The sequence below is a fragment of the Vombatus ursinus genome, unplaced genomic scaffold (genome assembly GCF_900497805.2).
Source record: "Vombatus ursinus unplaced genomic scaffold, bare-nosed wombat genome assembly UNPS02005659.1, whole genome shotgun sequence".
Lineage (NCBI taxonomy): Eukaryota > Metazoa > Chordata > Mammalia > Diprotodontia > Vombatidae > Vombatus > Vombatus ursinus.
In genome coordinates this window covers 25,186,632-25,199,022 of record NW_020945437.1, presented here as the reverse complement: position 1 = coordinate 25,199,022, position 12,391 = coordinate 25,186,632, and the positions used below count along the sequence as shown (strand labels likewise).

General features: G+C 43.2%; 1 protein-coding gene across 2 annotated transcripts in view; it reads left to right on the top strand.

The window, feature by feature from the left end:
- Positions 1-8,744, top strand: part of P2RY2 (purinergic receptor P2Y2) — a 57,102-nt gene extending 48,358 nt beyond the window's left edge. For both annotated transcript variants that reach the window (XM_027848224.1, XM_027848225.1), the window contains exon 2: positions 5,653-8,744. In XM_027848224.1, coding sequence (XP_027704025.1) covers positions 5,657-6,718 — 1,062 coding nt within the window. In that variant the 5' untranslated portion in view covers positions 5,653-5,656 and the 3' untranslated portion in view covers positions 6,719-8,744. The remainder of the gene's footprint in view (positions 1-5,652) is intronic.
- The last annotated feature ends 3,647 nt before the right edge of the window (positions 8,745-12,391 follow it).

The following is a 12,391-nucleotide window of genomic DNA, read 5'->3' as shown; positions in this document are numbered from 1 at the left end:
GATGCGTCATTTATTTTTTTTTGAAATGACACAAATTTTAAAAAAAACTGTTAAAGGGTTAAAGAAAGTAGATTTCCAGTGCGGTGCTGAGTAATTTTTTTTTTTTTGTAAAGAGGGCAGTAGGCCAAATAAATTTGGGAACCTCTGGGATCTAGAACATAACAGAAAACTGGAGAATTTTCAGATTGTTTGATTTAACTTCCAAAATCAGGTTTTGGGGTTTTGTTAATTACTTTATTCTGAGTTTAAAAGCACTTAAGATTGAGTATACACACAGTAATCTAAGAGGACTTTTGTTGCTTTTAAAATCTTCAAAGCACTTTGGTGGTCATGAGAAAGTTTAGAATTCCTTCTTCTTCCAAGAGTACTAAGATGGAATTCTATTGTGTTCCTACTCCTGAAATCTAGACACAGAGTCTAATTTATCCAGGGCACAGAATAATGAATAGGCAATCCTATCTAAACCTAGGCTTCAGGCATCCTTTCAGCAATACACAGAATTTGTCTTTTAGAATGTAGAAAACATCTGATGAGTTGTTTTTTTTTTTCAGCCAAAGACAAGGTTTATTACAACATCCATCATATTGGGCAGACTCTTAAGGAGTCTGAACATGAGTAAGCAGTGGTTAGATTATAAGAATCTGAGCATCTTAATGGAGACAGGATGGACTTTATGTACAGAAAGACTGTGGGAGGGACCTAGGAGTGGCCAAGTAGTTTGGGGTGACTGGAGGAGGGGTCTAAGGAGATCTGGATGGGAGTGGCCAGTAAGCTGGGGTGAACAGAACTCCTGTGACCTGGACAATGGAGCCTAGCTAGGATTAAGTGTGGGAAATGGCCAGGGGCCATAGGGAGGTAAAACAATGGAAGGGTGATTGGGTGTGGCCACAATTAAAGGCCAGTTGATGGGATTATAGCCTCAGGGGAAGCCAGAGATTTGGCCATGTGGGAAAGTCCAGGGTTTTTCCTTTCTGGGGCCCAGATTCCAACCTCATCATTCCCCCCTCAAACAAATAGGAACCCAAATTCTTTTGGGGTAAGGGGTGAAGTTCTCAACTTCTGAAACTGCTTCCTGCTGGCAAGGGGTATAGAGCTGTCCCTGCCTCGAGTGGATCCCAAAGAGGAAGTTGACTGGAACTGAGCACAGGCTGCATCCAGGATTGATGGGAGACATTGGCTGGTGCTAGCTGTTTGCTACCAACTGTAGGTGAATGGCCTGTAGTCTGGAAGACACAAATCTGACAGAAAAGACTGCAGGGCCCAGATATAAAACAGTGACTAGATTTAGGGCCCAAATGAGAAAATAAAACATCCTTAGCTCTATTTCGATTCAGATAATTCAGTTTTCCAACCATGCAGTATCAAACCCACCTCATAGCCAGACTCAGGAATAGCCAGGTGGGTAACATTCCCTTTCAAAGGAACATAATGGGGAAACTGAGCCAGGAGGATCCCATCTTAGACTGAGGCTAAAATTGTCCTCTCAGCTTTTCCCAATGCTGACTTCCCACCAGCATCACCTTCTCTGAGTAGCTTGTGGCATTTCTCTCAGATGGTGGATTATTGATTATCAATGGATTATGACAGACAACTCAAAATAAAATCCTATGAGCTTTTACCTTAAACAGCAAGTTTTACTAATCACAGCTTAGGAAAAACTTTTCCAGGATTTACATCTCAAAACTTAAATTTATCCTAATGTAAAAAGCCAATCATTAGAGATTCCTATACACTTGCAAATTCTCAGCAAGCCATACATAAACAAAACAAGCTTTTTGGCTAGTTTACACATTAAAACAATAACCAACAATAGCTAAATTATTTTAGCAGTAATCAAATTATGAAAAGTTGCTTCACATAACTGATACAGAAAGTTCACCAATTTGAAACGTGAAACAAACCCATTACCAATCAGGTGGCTTCAGTTTTGTTAAATGCACTTCCAAATTACTTTACACAGAGAATCAACATCTCATCGTTAACAGTTAAAACTACAAATTTAAAAGAGCATGCTTACCCAAGTTTGGAGGCTAGCTTCTTTACCTTGAGCAGGATGTACTGAACCTGGGTGATGCTTCCAGACAAAGATTGCCCCAGAGCCCAAGGCCAATGCCAGTGGGGCCCATGCTGTAGCTGCTGCCCCTCCCCCCTCCTTCCTTTTCCCCAGGTGGGGGAGGGCAAAACCAAAAGTACTCAAGCGAAGGAAGTAGAAGGAAAGGGTGACCAAGGTTGTAAGGAGGGGTTCTCAACTCCTTAATGATCAATTACAAAACCTCCAAAATCTGCCAAGATATTTTTAGTTGCTCGAACTTTCCCTGTAACCTCCATGAAGGAGGATTCAGAGGTGTAGAGGAAAGGGAGTAAGTAAGCCTCAGGGAACCAAAAAGCAACTGCAGTTTTTCCCAATTCCCTAGCACCGAGGGAATTAACAGATATACTTCTGGATAGGGCGTCCGTCCTTGTCCTCTATGCTGCGGAGGGTGTACCCAGGTCCATGGTCTTGAACCAACCCAGTGGACCGAGAGCTTGAGAGTGTCAGGCGAAGTGCAAGACAGCCTTGTAACTGTCTGCCAGAAAAGCACCTCCAAGCCTTGGTGCTTGGAGAGTGAACCCAACTGCAGAGCAAGAAAGGGAGGGGAGGGAGGAGGCTTACATACCTTCCAGTCCAGGCTGGAGAAGAACTTGGGGTTAGGCAGTTTCTCCTTACGGGCCACCAAAATGATGCGGTTTAGGGGTTCAGGAGTGCTGGGACTCCAAAATCACAACACTCGGGTCCTGCCCAAAAGAATTCGACCCAAGCCTTCTTTCAGCCAAAGACAAGGTTTATTAGAAAATCCATCATATTGGGCAGACTCTTAAGCAGTCTGAACATGGGTAAGCAGTGGTTAGATTATAAGAATCTAAGCAGTGGCTAGATTTTAAGAATCTGAGCTGTGACTAGATTATAAGAATCTGAGCCTAATGAGTTTTTTTTTTATCACCACAGTTCCAACATGATTTATTCAAACAAGCTGTTAACGTCAAAAATGGGAGTTGGATAAAACTTAGACATTGGTACAGACTATGACCATTTCTTACAGTTTAACTGATATAAAGCAAGGGCTACAATGAAGTCAAAAGAACTCAGAAAGCACCTCAATCTCCTTGCCAGGCTGGGAAACATGAAAGCCAAAGTTAAGGGTAGTTTAGAACACAAAGTGGAGGACAGTGGTGGAAGATTGTAAGTAGTACCAGCCCACAAAACAGCAAAATGAGTACAAGGCAAAACGAATCTACTGGAAGTTTAGCATAAATCTGTGCTAAATCAGATCACACCAAGAACATTTTTAGATGGAATAGGAAGGACATAAAGAGGTATGAATAGAATAGATTCTATAGTTTTTTAAATAGTGTTTTATTTTTTTCCGTAGTTACATATCGAGAAAATTTTTAGCATTCATTTTTATGAGATTTTGAGTTCCAAATTTTTCTCCCTCCCCTCTGCTGAAAATGGTAGCCAGTATGATATAGTCTTTACATGTGTTGTCATGTAAAAAATCTCCCATATTAGTCACAGTTGTGAAAGAAGAGATTAAATAAGGTAAGTGAAAAAAAGATATGCTTTAGGGGCAGCTAGGTGGCACAGTGGATTGAGCTCTAGCCTTGGAGTCAGGAGAACCTGAGTTCAAATTCTACCTCAGACACACTTGACACTTACTAACTATGTGATCCAGGGCAAGTCACTTAACCCTGATTACCTCACCAAAAAGTAAAACAATGCTTCGATCTACATTCAGAGTCTATCAGTTCTTTATGTAGATATGAATAACATTTTCCTTTGTGAGTCCTTTTTACTTGTCCTGGATTACTGTGTTGCTGAGAAGAGCTGAGTCATGCAGTTAATCATCACACAATGTTGTTGATACTGTGTACACTGTTTTCCTGGTTTTGCTCATTTCACTTTGCGTCAGTTCGTTCAAATCTTTCCAGGATTTTCTGAAATCTGCCTTATTGTATTCCTTATTGCACAATAGTATTCCATTACATTCATATACTACAGTTTGTTCAGCAGTTCCCCAATTGATGGGCATCCCCTCAATTTCCAATATTTTGCCATCACAAAAAGGGCTATATATATTTTTGCACATGTAGGCTGTTTCCCCTTTTTTTGTGATCTTTTTGGGATATACCCAATGAGTTTTTAATGTAGGTACTTTCTAAATTTAGAGATTTTCTTTTAAATTTGTAGCTTCTCCCTCCCATTCATAAATGCTGCTGGGAGGGTGGCAAGAGCCTTTAAGAAAAAAAGCACTTGTAAAAATTCTTTAAATTTTTACTGAGGGAGTAGATGGTTGTGGGTAGAACCTATCAATCAATCACTAAAAGCATTTATTAAGTACCTACTGTATTCCAGGCACTTATATTAGATTCTGGGCATAGAAAGATGCAGGGCATAGAAGCAGTCCCTTCTCCCAGGGAGGAAAGATATAAGCATTTATTAAGCATTCACTATGTACTAGACACTATCCTAAGCACTATACAAATATTATCTCATTTATTCCTCACAACAACCCTGGGAGATAGAGGCTATTATTAACCCCATTTTACAGTTGAGGATACTGAAGTAGATAGAGGTTAAGTGACTTACCTATGATCACATAGTGTCTGAGGTTGGATCAGAACTCAGGTCTTTCTGACTCCATGGCCAGCACTCTATCCATTGCGCTGCCCAGTTTCTGTGATGGTAAGAAGGAGAGAAAGGATTCTAGATATTATATAGCAATGCAAGTCAACAGGACTTGGGAACTGATTCAGTGTGAGAGGTAAGAGAGTGGAGGAGAGGGATTAACCAGAGAGAAGTCTGAGGCAGATCTTAAATAATTAAACTTAATTTTATATACCAGAAAAATTAGGCCCAGGGGTGAAGTGACTTGCTCATAGCTGTATACCTGGTCAGTAACAGAACTAGGATTCATTGAAGAGGAGGCCTTAAAGATAAAAGGATGATGATGAAGATAGGAGGGGCCGTAAAGTCCAACACCCACATTTTATAGAGGTCACTGAGGCTCTGAAGGATTGACCAATTTGCCCAAGGGCGCACAGCCAGTAAGCAGCTGCGCTGAGATTTGAACTAAGTTATTAGTATAATATTAGTATAATCCATTCTCACCCAAATCCTATGCTTTTACATAATTTCACAGGTTTACAGGTTGCTTCCTCGTATTTGAACTCAGGACTTTTGATTTAAAGCCCATTGTTGCAGAAAAGGGCTTTAAGATCTTGGCTCTGTATGTAACCTTGTGCAAGTTACTTAACTTCCCTAGGCCTTAGTTTCCTTATCTGTAAAATGAGAGAGGAGCAGCTAGGTGGCACAGTGGATAGAGCACCAGCCCTGGAGTCAGGAGGACCTGAGTTCAAATCTGGCCTCAGACACATGATACTCACTAGCTGTGTGACCCTGGGCAAGCCACTTAACCCCGATTGCCCCACAAAAATAAATAAATAAAATGAGAGGGTTGTGCTTGATAATCTCTCAGGTGCTAAATCTAACTTCCTATGCTCTTATAGTTCCAATAATCTCTTGGATAATGAATTGAATAGCCAATAATTAATTTTTGAATATTAGGTCATGGGAAGGCAAGGTTCTTGATAGTCTCTCACCTGTCGTTTCAGGGCAATGGAGAGTACCACCATCTTCCCCTGGAACCGAAGTGCTAACAGCTCTCTGGGGGTGAATGAGCATCCTTACAAGTGCAAGTTTGACGAGGACTTTAAGTACATACTGCTGCCTGTGTCCTACAGTGTGGTTTGTGTGCTAGGCCTCTGTCTCAATGCCCTGGCCCTCTACGTTTTCCTCTGCCGGATTAAGACGTGGAACTCCACCACCACCTTTATGTTCAACCTCGCCATATCTGACACCCTCTACGTGGTCTCTTTGCCCCTCCTCGTCTACTACTATTCCCAAGGTGACCACTGGCCCTTTAGCACAACCCTCTGCAAGCTTGTCCGGTTCCTCTTCTATACCAACCTCTATGGCAGCATCCTCTTCCTGCTGTGTATTAGCATCCACCGCTTCCTGGGCATCTGCTACCCTCTGCAGTCACTGCGCTGGGGCAACGTGCGCTATGCTCGACGAGCAGCCGCCATCGTGTGGGTCATAGTGATTGGCTGTCAGTCACCTGTGTTATACTTTGTCACCACCAGCAGCCGGCCCGAGGGGATCACTTGCCATGATACATCATCCCGTGCCTTGTTTGACGACTTTGTGGCATACAGCTCGGCCATCCTTGTGTTGCTCTTTGTTATTCCCTTCCTAATCATCCTGGTGTGCTACACGCTGATGATGCGGCAGCTTCTGCGGCCCACAACGGGACAGTCCCGTCTCTCTCGGTCTAAGCGCAAGTCTCTGAGGATGATTATTCTGGTCTTGGTTGTTTTTTCTCTCTGCTTCCTCCCCTTCCACGTCACCCGTACGCTCTACTATGCTTTTCGATCTCTGGATGTGGGCTGTTGGTCCCTCAATGCTATCAACATAGCATATAAGGTCACTCGCCCACTTGCCAGTGCCAACAGCTTCTTGGACCCTGTGCTCTACTTCCTGGCTGGCCAGAGGTTTGTCAGGTTTGCCCGCCATGTTCAGCCACCAGTAGTTGACAACAAGATAGTGCTTCAAAATCCCAGTACCCTGGACAGTGGCCAGACTGGAAGCAGTGAGGACAACAAGGATGCTCGGCTTTAGGGCCAGAGTGACTCACGCATCTTAGTCCTAAGCTCTGCACGTCCCCTATACTCCATTTGGGTGAGAATGGGAGGCAGCCAAGAGAAGGGCTATGGGCTGTTTAGGCACAAAGGATGTGGAGGTGTCCATTAGACAGAGCAGGGTTTTTCTTTGAGGAGACAAGAAGGAGGTAGACATTTGACACCCCAACCTGCATGGCACCAGGATAGAGCCATGACTGACTGGATTGGACATCCAGAGTTAGTGTCAGAAAGTAGAGAGGCTGCTGACTGGGAGATAGGCACCCTGGGCTCTACCACTGCCTGGATGGATGCATTGGGACAGACCACTACATACCACGTCAGCCTCAGTTTACTCTGACTGAAAAAAGTAACCTGTTGGTATATTTAAGGCCGGCGAAAGATGGGAAAAAGTCCTTCTGTATTTAAAGCATTAAGTGACCGTGGATGTTTAACTAGGGGATGATTTGGGGTGGGAGGGAGAGATACTCATTGCCTTCAAAAATCTAAAGAGCTGTCATGAGGGAAAAGGATCAGTCTTAGTCTTCTGTGCCTCAGAAGATCCAACTTTGAGCCTGGTGGGACAGGGAGTTACATAAAGGCAAATTTGGGTCCCAAAAAAGACCTAATAGTAATAATTTCATGTGACTAGAGCATTCCCAAAGTGGAATGTACTGCCTTAGGACAGAATGAGTTCCCCGGCATTGCTGGGCTTTAGAGAAAGACTGGATTAACATTTGTCTGGAGTGATATAGAAGGAATTCTTGCCCAGGGACAGGTGGCACTAGGTACCCTTTCAGGGCCTTTTTGGTAGTCGCTTTCAAAGAGTCTGTGAAGGGCTTGGACTCAGGGACCTTTCAGGTCCCTTCCAGTTCTGGTTTTATGCTTCCATACCTCCCTTTTCCTGATTCTCTTCATCATGGATAATAAACCCATGTTTTTTCTCCTTTTAAAATTCAGGCACATGGGACAAAGCAGAAGTAAACTCTAGAGCCAAAGGCTAACATTCTCCCCTTCCAAGCCCTGGGAACAGGAGCATAGCTTAAAGTAGCACAGAGCCCTCGGACTGAGTTGACCTCATGGGTCTGATTGAGGGAGAAAATATTCTACGGGAAGCTTGGTCCCATTTTATGGGTGGAGAAAACAGAGGCTTACCATAAGAGAATGTCAGAGCTGGAAGACTCCTTTGAATGTAAAATATTAAAGCTGGCAAGGATTTTAGAATAAAAAAATCAAATCCACCAAAAATGTAAGCACCTAACTACAGTTCGGGGTCCTGGGTTCAGTATTATTGATACAAAAATAGGAGCAAAGGAACTTTACAGACTTTGTGCTCTAGGGACACTTGCAGAGAGAGTACTTTCAGCAGGCTGGGTGGGGTGGAGTGGAGTGGGTGGCAGAGGTGGATGAGAGCAGGTCTGGCAAGGAAGGCGACCTTCACCTCCTTCATCATGGAGGGGAGCTTGAAGTAAGAGGATCACAGCATACAACATATAACATCAGAGTTATCAGGGACCTTAGAGGCCATCAGTTCAACCCTTTGATTTCACAGATAGGGAAAACTGAGGCCCAGAGAAGAAAAGCAAGTTTCCCAAGGTCACACAAGGGTGTGGCAGAACCAGGATGAAGACAGAAGACTCCTGACTCTCTGTCCGAGTTATTAAAGCAATTCGAGGCATGCTCCTCTCCTCTTACCACCTCCCCCCCCAGCCTTGGGCACTTGTCCTGGAATTTAAAGTACCTTTTTCTTCTGCTGCTTCACCTCCCCAGTCCCATAAAAGACTCAGACAAGTCTGGGAGAGACCCTTTGTGTTCAGGGGTTTCCCGCTGAGGCAATACCTGTTGTCCTGTTCCCAGCTATTGCCCTCTGCCTACGAGGAAGGGGGAAGGGAAAATCCAGCAGCCCTCAGGAGTGTGTGGGGTAGGGCACAGGAAGTTGGGGGCCTGAGAGGGTTGGGTTTGTTGTATATGTTCCTGGAGACTAACTCATACTTTATAAAAAGTGGATGACTTTGTAGTAACTGATGTGTCTGTTTGTTTGGGGAAACCTGAGTAGTGCCCCCAGTGAAGTTTGAACATTCCCAATTGCTTTCCATCTCCCCCACCTGCCTCCCCAACTTTTCATTTCCTCCTAAAAACAATGCTACCATCTCCCTCCAAGAGGTTTAATTTGGGCAGCTTCCCAGGGCCCCCTGGATTGACATTCCAAGGGTCAATGACTCAAAGTCTATCACGCAGGGATGTAGGGGTGTATTTACTTCCATCCTTCAAGGACCCAGGGTCCTTGTAAGTATTCTCTGCACCTTTGCAGATCATAACCCTTTCCCTCCTTGATAAATGTCATTGTGAATTGCCGTGACCAATAGAAGCCATCTTGTGGAATCTAACCATCACATTTAGCTAGGGACGATCTCAGATAAAACATGCTGCTTCTCATGGCATCCTTACAGTCTAAAGGTCCAGTGTGCTAGGCCCTGCCTGAGCTGGTAGGGTGAATGTGGATGAACTCACCCATAACACAGAAGCAGAGAGCAAAATAAAAACCAGAATTCAACAATATGTTGTTTACAAGAAATATTTGAAACAGAAGGACATAGTTAAAATAAGGAGCTGGAACAGAATCTATTATGCTTCAATTGAAGTAAGAAAAAAAAGGCAGGAGTATCAGTTATGATCTCAGACAAAGCAAAAACAAAAACAGACCTAATCAAAAGAGATAAGCAGGGAAATTACATTTTGCAAAAAGGTAGCAAGTGGCATAGCATCCAAATTCTTAAAGGAGAAGTTAAATAAGTTACAGGAGACAGCAGTTAATGAAACTATACTAGTGAAGGATCTCAATTTGCCCATCTCCAAATGACATAAATATAACCATAAAATAGACAAGAAAGAAGTTAAGGGGATGAATATAATTTTAGGAAAATTAGATATGATGGACCACTGGAGAAAACTGAATGGAAGTAGAAAGAAGTATACCTTTTTCTCAGCTACACATGGCACCTTTACAAAAATTGACTAAGTATTAAGGCATAAAAACCTCATAAACAAACGCAAAAAAGCAGGAATATTAAATGCACCGTTTTCTGACCATAATACAACAAAAAAAATTACATTCAATAAAGGATCTTGGAAGCACATATTAGAAATTAATTGAAAACTAGAGGGTATGTGATATTGAGGAGCAACTACTTCACTATGTAGCCTTCACTTCACCTCCCTAAGCCTTAATTTCCTCTTCTGTAAAAAGTGAGAGGTTGGCCTAGAAGACACAGTGAGCAATAGCAGCTTGAAATATGGGATCTACGATCTGGAAGAAGACATTGGAGTAGGACTCATGAAAATGACCCCTTCTTCTCTCCTCCCCCTAGAGTAGTTTACAAAGTACTGCCATCTCAACTACCCTATGAGGTAAGTAAGCAATCAAACAACAATCATTTATTAAGCACCTACTAAGCACCAGATACTATGCTAAACCTCAGGGATATAAAAATAAAAAGAAACAGTCCCTGACCTCAAGGAACTTATATTCTATCCTGCAAAACAGGTATTTGTTATTTGTAGTGATGGAAATAATATCTTCATTTTACATAGGAGGAAACTGAAGACCAGAAGGGGGAATTGATTTACCCAAGGTCACACAACAAGTGACCTGTGACTGCTCTAGGTCAGCATATAACCAGCAGAGCCAGGGTTCAAATCTAGGTCTCCTGACTCCAAATCCAGTACTCAGTCCCACACACAGCTGAGTAAATAAAGGCTTGGGCAGTTCATGAAACTGCACCAGTCATGCAATGACAGACTGAGCCTGTTAACACTGAGAGAGCATGAGATAGCAGTTATGGGCAAGCAGAACAACTGGGTTTATTATGTTGCTTCTGTTTAGAGGGAATGCATTGATTTTCAAAAGACTAAGACATTGGGCCAAACCTAGTAAGATAGAATGAGAGAGACGAAAGTAAAGTCTTAAACTTTGGTTCAAAAAATCAACTTCTTATGTAAGAGATGAGGAAGATATGGCTAAAAAAGATCTTGATGTTCTTAATGGACAGCAAGCTCAATACGAATCAAACAAGTGATAAGGCAGCTGAAAAAGCTCATGAGGTCTTAGTCTACATTGAATGGGGTGCAGTGTCTGGGAGGGTAGTGATAGTTCTATCCTCTGCCCCAGTCAGACCACATCTAAAGTATTGTTAGTTTGGGTTTTGCTACTTTCTAGGAAGAACAGAGCACCCAGAGGAGGATGAGTAAGTTAATGAAGGGCTTCTGGAGTACGCCATGTAATATTTTGTTGGGCAGTTAAGTGGCCCAGTGGGTAGAGTACTAGGCCTGGAATCAGGAAGACCTGAGTTCAAATCCAGCCTTGGACACTTACTAGCTGTGTGACCCTGGGCAAGCCACTTAACCCTGTTTGCCTCAGTTTCCTCATCTGTAAAAATGAGCTGGAAATGGCAAATCCCTCCAATATTTTTGCCAAGAATACCCCAAAGGGTATCACAAAGAGTTGGACTTGACTGAAATGACTGAATGATAATAGTAATAATAATTGAAGAAACTGGGGATGTTTAGCCTGGAGAAGCCTTGGGGGAGACCTATAGCTATCTTCAAGTGTTTAAATGGATGTCACATCATCAGGGGAGGGAAGTATTGGGCTCAGAAGGCAGCACAAGGAGAAATTGAGGGTGCGGTTGTGGGGAGAAGGGCTTTGTAAAGAGGGAGATTCAGGTTAGATGTAAGGAAAAAAACTGATAATTAGTCACTCAAGTGGAATGGGAGGCTTCTGGAAGTCTCCAAAGACAGACGCAGACACATGGCTTCATTGTCTCCATTCTCAGAAGTTACCGGCAGGATGAGCATATCTGACCTTTATCATACATGTTGTGGAGGCAACCCTTGTGCAGATACGGATTGCACCAGATGGCCTCCAAGGTCCCCTTCCATTCTGAGGTGCTATGGCTGGAGGAGTGTAATTAAAATTAGCTGCCCCAGCAGCAGGACTGACTCGTGAGCCAGTGAGTGGTGGCTTGGTAGTTCTCTGATTCCATTCCTTCTACCTCCTACTCATAAGTCTACAAGCTTTTGTGGAAGTTATGTATCACTGAGTCCAGGCCCAGGAAGAGTGATTCTGCTGGAGATTTCTGAGGAGAATGGAGACCTTTGGAGGAAGGGATCCGTGTGTCTCTGCCTTATGAATATGGACAGAGGGAAGAAGTCAGGTCTCCGCAGCTTCCAGACCTCTGAGCTGGCTATGCCCTAAACAAGAGGGAGAGGCTCAGAAGAACCTGTGTAGAAGGACTCCTGATAGAGATTCATCCCAGCAAAGTTCTTTGGGACTGTGGCCTACAGATTTTGGGCGCTTAGCACCAGACCCTGAATGGAAATAAATTCGTGGCTGAGAGGAAACACACACACAAAGACATAGTGTGAACCCTGCAGCTTTGCAGCAAAAGTACTATTGAAATAGTACTGGATTGGAATCTAACATGCTAGGTTGGAATCCCAGACCCACCATTTACTGTTTGGGAAGCCATTTGACCTAGAAGCCTCAGTTTTTCATCTGCAAAATGGAGATATTTGTATTCCCCACCTCATGAGTCTATTGTGAGAAAAACACTTTGCAAACATGACTATTATCATCCAAGGCAGTCCAAGCCATTCCTAGCAAGTTTGTTCCCCT